The sequence below is a fragment of the Musa acuminata genome, chromosome BXJ2-9 (genome assembly GCF_036884655.1).
Source record: "Musa acuminata AAA Group cultivar baxijiao chromosome BXJ2-9, Cavendish_Baxijiao_AAA, whole genome shotgun sequence".
In the NCBI taxonomy this organism is placed as follows: Eukaryota; Viridiplantae; Streptophyta; class Magnoliopsida; order Zingiberales; family Musaceae; genus Musa; species Musa acuminata.
Window position 1 is genome coordinate 33,846,890 of NC_088346.1, and position 8,621 is coordinate 33,855,510.

The 8,621-nt window shown below is 44.2% G+C and overlaps 2 protein-coding genes across 3 annotated transcripts; one reads left to right on the plus strand and one right to left on the minus strand.

The window, feature by feature from the left end:
• Window positions 1–3,682: 3,682 nt before the first annotated feature.
• Window positions 3,683–6,557, plus strand: LOC103998435 (probable receptor-like serine/threonine-protein kinase At5g57670). Of its 2 annotated transcripts, none has more exons than XM_065126277.1 (11): window positions 3,683–3,932; window positions 4,000–4,109; window positions 4,190–4,287; window positions 4,370–4,509; window positions 4,589–5,011; window positions 5,107–5,361; window positions 5,443–5,600; window positions 5,683–5,762; window positions 5,834–5,969; window positions 6,051–6,195; window positions 6,287–6,455. In XM_065126277.1, exons 1-11 carry the CDS (start codon window positions 3,788–3,790, stop codon window positions 6,304–6,306), a joined length of 1,710 nt encoding a protein of 569 aa, XP_064982349.1. In that variant the 5' UTR covers window positions 3,683–3,787; the 3' UTR covers window positions 6,307–6,455. The 2 variants fall into 2 exon arrangements, with proteins under 2 accessions (XP_064982349.1, XP_009418184.2); XM_009419909.3 differs by having other exon boundaries at window positions 3,684–3,932; window positions 6,051–6,200; window positions 6,287–6,557.
• A 260-nt stretch (window positions 6,558–6,817) lies between these two features.
• Window positions 6,818–8,274, minus strand: LOC135623368 (zinc finger protein CONSTANS-LIKE 3-like). Its single transcript, XM_065126279.1, has 2 exons — window positions 7,463–8,274; window positions 6,818–7,367 (listed from the first exon to the last, which is right to left on the minus strand). The coding sequence occupies exons 1-2, from the start codon at window positions 8,213–8,215 to the stop codon at window positions 7,032–7,034; spliced, it is 1,089 nt and encodes a 362-aa protein (XP_064982351.1). The 5' UTR covers window positions 8,216–8,274; the 3' UTR covers window positions 6,818–7,031.
• Between the last annotated feature and the right edge of the window lie 347 nt (window positions 8,275–8,621).

Below are 8,621 nucleotides of genomic sequence, written 5' to 3' on the forward strand. Positions count from 1 at the left end.
AGGACCTTGTTTATTTGAAAGTAGACTCTTATACCTTCCTTTTGATACTGATTTTAAAAATTTTGGACTCCGAATACTTACCCAAACATCTATTTCAATTGAGCCTATGGATGCTGCAAAATAGGGATCAAAATTTCTGACCTTTTGATACTAAAATACCTATAAGTCCCTGTTGAAAATTTTTTTTTGTACCAAACTGATTTCATTTGAAACTAGACTTGTAAACCTTTCTTTTGATATATAGATTGAAAATTTTGGAATTCAAATGCCTATTCTGCTATCTATTGATTCTGCCCTATGGATTCTGTAAAATAGTGATTTATTTTTTGACCTTCGGTCACTAAATCAATGGTAACTCCTTGTTGGAAACCTTGTTTCATATGAAACTTATTTCATCAGAAAATAGATTGATTTATCTTTCGACAGTAGTTTTCTTAAGGGTATTGGAGCATAATTGATAATCTGAAGTATTTGTTCAATGTGCCTCTTGAATCCTGACAGAAATCGAGCTTTGGTCGATTTCACGTATTCTGTTTCATTCATTTGGAAATAGATTCCATTCAGTCCCCTTCGTTCAATTGAGGCTTATGTTAGTGCTTGAATTCTGGTTTGCTCTTGCCTATAAATTATTTATATTCTTGAAACATTTTTGTGTAACGTTTATGCTATATCGCATTGACACATATAGGCACATGTATATCCCATTGTTCCATATTTGCTTTCGATATGTGCCTATTCTAGTTTCATTCCTTTGGATATTGAATTCATCTAACCTTCTTATTTGAATTGAGCTACATATGATTGTTTGGAATCCTGGTATACTCTTGCTTTCATTTCATTCCAAATCTGAATACATTTGTGAGAGATTGTTGCTTGCATCGTATTGACTCGTAAAGGCACATGTACGTTTTGTTGTTCCGCGTGTGCTTCCGATATATGCTATTCATTGTTCATACTGCCCTTTTGTACTATGGTGTTGTGGGATAATATGAACCTTTGCCAGAAATGATAAAGGGAGTTTATGCATAGAGCCTGCGATGCTCTGTTGGCCCCCTCTGACTTCACCTAGACGTGGGTGGATGGAGCTCCCAGACATTGGAGACTTCTGTTTGGTGGTCATTCAGAAATGGATGAATCACATTCTGTCTGTGGTCCCACTACACCTTCTGTATGTTTGATATGATATCAAGAGCTTTGGTTATGTGTTTCTGTACATGCTTTGGATAAGAATGATATGAATGTAACGTCAAAGACGACGTTTGAGCTTATGTTTGGTATTTGTTATTGATATGCTCCGAAATGTTCCATACGCCGTTGATATGCTCCGGAACATTTCATACGCCACTGATAAGCTCTGAAACATTTCATTTGTTATTTATATTCTCCGAAATGTTTCATTCATCATTGATATGCTTCGAAATGTTCCATACGCCGTTGATATGCTCCGGAACATTACATATGCCATTGATAAGCTCCGAAATGTTTCATTCATTATTGATATGCTTCGAATTTTCCATATGCCGTTGATATGCTCCGGAACATTTCATACGCCATTGATAAGCTCCAAAATGTTTCATTCATTGTTGATATTCTTCGAAATGTTCCATATGCCGTTGATATGCTCCAGAACATTTCATACGCCATTGATAAGCTCCAAAATGTTTCATTCATTGTTGATATGCTTCGAAATGTTCCATACGCCATTGATATGCTCTGGAACATTTCATACGTCATTGATAAGCTCCGAAATGTTTCATTCATTGTTGATATGCTTCGAAATGTTCCATATGCCATTGATATGCTCCAGAACATTTCATACGCCATTGATAAGCTCCAAAATATTTCATTCATTGTTGATATGCTTCGAAATGTTCCATACGCCATTGATATGCTCTGGAACATTTCATACGTCATTGATAAGCTCCGAAATATTTCATTTGTTATTGATATGCTCTGAAACGTTTCATTCGTTGTTGATATGCTCCAATTACTCTATGCCCCATATGTTATGAACCAAATATGTTTGATTAAAATGACAATTGTGATTCTGCACCTATTGATATTACGTCTATGAATTCTTATATTCTGCCTTGCATTTTGAAACTTTATCTCTTTGGAAATTGTCCTATTTTGACATGGATATGTTAGTCACTTGCTGAGCTTTATATGCTCACCCCGTTGTTGTATAAATTTTTCAGGATAGCTTGTCGCTTGCTTAAATGTTAAGATTGGGCTGAGGCAGTGGAAAGCTAAAAGATTTTGAGCGGATCTTTATTAGTATATATGTTTTTGTTGTATAAGCACACGCTGCATCTAATGAAATGTGGACGATGAATCTAAACTTGTGGATTTTGTATAAGTTTAATAGGACCTCTTATGTTTAAGATTCCGGAATGTTAAGTTTAATTCGTGTAATAATATGAACTTATGGTAAACGTTGGTTTTATGATTATACAAACTCCCACACTTGTGAATTTATATTGTGGTTATTACTTTGGTGAGTTGGGTTCAGATTTTATAAATCATCAAGCGATGTGTTATATGTTTATGAACTGCACAGGGTTTATAAATCTGTGAATTTATGTTGTGATTATTATTTTGGTGAGTTGGGTTCAGATTTTATGAATCATCGAGCGATGTGTTGTATGTTTATGAACTGCACAGGGTTTATAAATTTATAGATTATAGATGTGAAATTTTGATCTAAATATTTTCTTAGTGACCTCAAATGTTAGTTTGGATCCTGGATTGATTTGTTTTCTTGAAATTTAATATTATCGATATTTTGAGGCGCGTGACACTTGCTGGCCTCAAGTATGTTCCGGGATGCTTGCTTCTATAGTCTTACATTAGCCCTATAAAAGGGATTCCTGAAAGTTCAATTGGAGGTTGATTTAATAATTCTTGTAAATTGTATCACTAAGCATTAACTCTCGTTACGGGAGATCTCAAATTCCTTAGGCTGATATAATAAGTCATTTTTGTTTTTATTTTTTTTAATTCTCACTGTTTTAGAGAAGACAACCAAAAAGCCAATTGGGCTGCAACTTAAGGTAGATTATATAGAATAGAGACTTTGTTTTTTAGAAGGAGAGATTTTCTTTAGATTTAGAATCCATTTTGTATGTTGACATATATTTTTTTAAAAAAATATATTAAACATTTGAAGTGATAGAAGCTGGTGAATCAATTATCTGAGCAAATTGAATCCTAACACGAGTGAGATATTGCTAAAGCCCTAACTTGCTTGATACAACATGAAAATCTTAATGAAATTAGGTTAGGTTGGCACATACAAAAAAAAAAAAAAATCATAGGCACACTAGACCCACCATTCCTTGCATGTCACCGAATCATAGAGTTTTTACATGAAAAGTAGACATTGGCCAACCAATGATGATTGTTTTTGTTTCCAAACACTTGTCGTATCACATTGCCTCACTTGTTGGCAAAGCTTTTATCATGTCATATGTTACACATAAAGAGCATGAAGCAGCCACTGAGGCGGACCAGCTCAGGAAGAGTTAAAAGAGGCCGATCAGTGATTTCATGGGCCACATGCTTTAACTTCAGCAGCAAGATGAATCAATTTGCAGACCTTTGCTTCCACCCCAAACCTCCTCCTACCAACCCCCATTACATGCAATGTAGGCTAAAACAGGGATGGAAATGAAATGGCTGTGTGGTGGCCTCCACAGTCTGTCATCATCCATGCACTCCTCCCTCTGCTCTACAAATCTCGAGCCCCAGAGCAGCATCCTGCCCTCGTTGAAGTCTGCGCCCTCCAATGGAATCGGTTCATGAGAGTGCACCAGCTGCTAAGATACTTGTTGGAGTCTCGCTTGATGCCCGAGCGAGCTCACAGCTTCTCTCATGGGCAGTCACAGTAGCCGCTCGACCAAATGACACAGTTATCGCTTTGCATGTTCTTGGTTCGTTCGTTTTAATTGATGAAGGGTTCCATCGGCCAAATTTGTAATTCCTCTTTTTTTGTAGCAGTTCGGAAAGCAGAGAAGAGGCTGAAGTCGGAGAGAAGTAGTTTGCGACAGGCTCAGGCATCTGTGATCTCTGCTGTTGGGGAGTTCGCTGGAGTCTGCCAAACTAAGCGGGTAGATTGATGCATATTGCTTTTGCATTGGCTTTTAAGAGGGATTCTGTGAAGCGTTCTGGATGCTTGCACTTGTCTCAGGTGACGTTGGAGGCAAAGGTCAGGACTTGTTCGAGCGTTGGAGAAGGACTTGCCGACGAAGCGGCACTGGTTGAGGCCAACCTTCTTGTTCTCCGCAGGTCAGGAATCCTCCTAAACTGCAGCGTCTCCTTTCTCAGTGCATCGAATGATTCTAATGCCTTCTTCTCTTGTGTGGAGTAGAAACTCATTTGAAATAGTGAGATATTGCCTCAAGAATGCTCCTGAAGGCTGCTCCATTGTTGGTGTGGATGTGGATGTGGATGTGGATGTGCAAGCTCTGCCTAGAAAAGATGGTGATGTAGACTCCTTAACATACGATGGTGGGAGAAATCTATTTGTCGGAGAAACGATGAGTCCTTTTCTTCTTGCAAATCACTACAACTTTATGGAACGTTGCAGATAACAACAGTTCCTCGAGCTCGAGATTGACATACAAAGACAACAACAACAACATGGTTAATGCTCTCTCCCCGCTGCGCAAGTTCTTTGGATCAACTTCCAAGAGAGACAGAAGGCACTCTTCGAGCGAAAGCATTTGTGAGAAGGAATCACCTAGAGGAGTTCTGGAAGGGCCAGAGGCAGCGAGCACCCCCGCAGACGACTGCTCGAGTTCGTCAAGCAGTGTCATCGGCCGACGTAGCCACACCAACAACTGGAGGCGGCTATCTGTGGCGAGGCTGTTCTTTCCTTTGCCTCCCTCGCCGGAGGACTCGATAAGCATGGAGGGTGATGCATGTTCATCCTACGCTGAGGAGGTGAAGCCTTCCTGGACGTGCTTTTCCTACGAGGAGATCTCGCGCGCTACAAACAAGTTCCATCCGGGTAAAGAAGATGAATATGTTCTGGTTTAAGATGAACGCAGCATTTATCGACATTGTTGATGCATTCCATTATCTGTACTTCATCTTGGAGATCAGACAACTTGGTGGGGAGAGGTGGATTCGCGGAGGTGTTCAAGGGAAGCCTTCGCAGTGGCCAGAATGTAGCAGTAAAAAGGTTGGCCAAAGGCGAAGGGGACCAGCTGAAGGAGAAGGAGTTCCTGGTCGAGCTCGGCATTCTTGGGCATGTTCGGCACCCAAACACAGCCAACTTGATCGGGTGCTGCATCGAGAACGGGCTTCATCTGGTCTTCGATTTGTCTTGCAATGGAAGCTTGGCATCAGCTCTGCACAGTGAGGCTTTCCCCATTTCCTCGCTCCCTTCTTCTTCTCCATCCTCACCATGCAGTTCTGGATATGACCTGGATGTGTCAGGTAAACATGGCAGGGTTTTGGAGTGGTCGGCGAGGTACAAGATCGCCATAGGTATAGCCCGAGGCTTGCATTACCTTCACAAATGCTGCAGGCACCGGATCATCCACCGCGATATCAAGGCTTCCAATGTTCTTCTTGGCGCAGACTTTGAACCCCAGGTGGGAGCTTAAGACGGTCTAATCATGGTTTTTAGCAGAATGCATCTCTGCTGAAACCTTCATTTGGTTCTTATCATTGCAGATTTCAGATTTTGGACTAGCAAAATGGCTTCCAAAACAATGGACTCATCACTCTGTCATCCCAATAGAGGGCACCTTTGGGTATAACCATAAACCCCTTCACATATATATAGGATACGAGAATTCATGCATGCATTCCTTATGCTGAGCAGGTATCTGGCACCGGAGTACTTCATGCATGGGATAGTCGATGAGAAGACCGATGTCTTTTCATTTGGTGTTCTACTGTTGGAGATTGTTACTGGCAGGAGGCCGGCGGACACCTCAAAGCAGAGCCTGCTTGTGTGGGTGAGTGACCTGACAACTTCTGCCAATCTGATCTTGAAGTACGAGGAAGTATTATTACTTACAGAGCAAGATGTTGATTAGGCCAAGCCACTGATGCAGTCTGGAAGAATAGCTGAGCTAGCTGATCCCAAGCTGGAAGGTAAGTACGACATGGATCAGATGCAAAGATTAGTGGTCACCGCCTCATACTGTGTGAGACAATCATCGATTTGGCGTCCACCCATGAGTAAGGTTTGTGATTCTGGGATAAAAGCTTCAGACTCAAAAAGTTTTATGATTCATTTTGACTTAAAACTTGCTGCCAATTGAATGTTCAGGTGTTGGGTCTCCTAACTAATGACCGTGATTCAGTGGAAGCACAGATACGGAGTATTCCTGAATGCCAGGTTGATGAGATGGATGATTACAATTTGGCTACAGATTGTTCCCTCGACTACTAGCCATCTGTTTTGGACTATGATGGAATTTTGTGTGTTGTGTTTTCTTTTTCTTGGAGTTTCTTTCTTAGGTTTTAGAGATTGTCCTGTAATTATTATTGGACCAATGTTGTACTGATCGTCTCTTTTATGATGAGCATAGTTTTGAGCTTTAGACTGATTCTCAAATGTTGTGATTTTGAAGATGAATTTTTTTTTATTTTTTCATAAACAATGGTATCTTTGGACATTAATTTTGAGACCTGTACAGTATGTTATGTTGCTTCCAAGAGCACCAAGAACAGTAGGAAGCTAAGCTGGTCCTCCAAACACCATTCCCCCAGTCCATGCAAAAATAATTCTTGGTATATATTCTGTAGACTCTCATATTCTATTCCATGGCACCAATGGAGTCGAACGAATAGATCTCAATGACCAAAGGGAAGAGGAACCAGAATCTCATCTTCCCTCCAAAATTATGCTTCAATTTTCGCGCCCAGATAAGAGCGTCTATTTTACAGCTTATTTTTACCATAGATATATATAAAATATCGAAGCTGGAAGGGAAGTGACTCAATCAGGAAGAGAGAGAGAGCATTAAGGATATCAGTACGTTACAGTTCAGAGGCAGAAGAAGAGGTTGCCCTCAAAAGGAGGGGACGACGCCGTAGCCGGTGTCCGCCATGAGAGCCGCAGCGGCTGCGGCGGCGGCGGAGTAGATGCGGTCGACCTCCGCCTCGATGTCCGTCCGCTTGGCGAAGCGGCCCTTGATCCGCGGCCGCGTCTCCGCGTACGCCTTCCGCGAGGCGTACCGGATCGTCTTCTCGAACCGCCGGCTCTTCCTCTTCTCCCGGTACCGCATCACCCTTGCCTGCCTGTCCATCTGGGCCGCCGCCTTCTCGGGGACGCCGCCGTGCGGATTCGTCACGTCCGTCGTCGCGCCGCTCCCGTCCGGCACCACTCCCGCCTCCGACGACGACACCTGCTCCGATCCACCCCAGTCACGAAGAATCAGGCAAGACGTCATAAATTAGCAAGAAATATTTTTCTAGATCAGAGGGTTCCATGAGGTGTTACGCTGTGGCTCATGGAGAAGGTGGTGTGGGTGCTGTACGAGGGCTCGGATGGAGAGAAATCGATCTCGACGCCAGCATCGGGAGGAAGAAACGAAGGGAGCGGCGGGGCTCCGCCGTCGACGCCAGCGGCCTTGCCGTTGACGGGTACGACACTATCCATCTGGTGGAATCGCGCGTCCATCGAAGTAGCGTACTCCAGATCGAGGTAAGGATCCACATCTGAGAAGAAGTAGTCCGCTGATTTAAGATCCGGCGCTCCCGTCAAGCCCTTGGAGTGAGCATGGCCAAGGTTCGGGAGAATCCATGAGGCATCGGCCCCCGCGTTGTTCTCGTCTTCCTCGTTGTTGCCGTCGCCGGCGCAAACTGCCGCGCCGAACGGGAACGCAGCGGCGGCCGAGGATGGCTTGACGTGAGCGGCGAGGGGCTCCACGAAGGGGACGATGGGGACTCGCTCGTGGCGGCGGGCGAGGGGGTTGGCGGAATGGATGTCGGCGTCGCAGGACTCGCAAAGGGCAGCGGCGTCGGCCTTGCAGGTGACGACGGCAGGCGCCTGCTCACACACCGCACACAACCACACGCGCTCGTGGCCGGAAGGGAGTCGGTTTGCCTCGTGCACCCGCGCGTCGCACCCCCCGCACAGGTAGGCCGCGTCAGCCCGGCAGTACAGCAACGCCGCCGCTACCTTGCACGAGTCGCACCTCCGCGCCGCCAGGCCCGTCCAGTACCCTTCCTTTCCTCCAGCCTCGCGTGCCATCTTCTCTTTTTACTTTTTCTCGGTTCTCCTTTTGTTGGGCTCTTTTGCCCTGTGTACTTCCTATATTTCTTGCTTTAAGAGGCGACGACGAGGGGGTCGAGGGTAGGCTCTATCTTCTTGGGTGTGAGAGCAGTCTGCCACCTAATTATCACGCTCTGTTGACGACTTGCCTCTCTGGAATACCTGCTTCTTCACGGCTTGGTTCCATGCGGGACCAAATTTTTGTCCATTCAGAAGGCAGGTAGTCGAAGGGGTAGCAATGGCATTTACGAACGATCGACTCGAGATGGACTGGAGACACGTGGCATCTCACACACCACGTAAAATAACAGAGACCTTTCAAACGAGAACCCGAGCAATCGCGGGGCCCGCATGGAGCCCCTTGTCCGTTGGGTCGCTGTTAGAT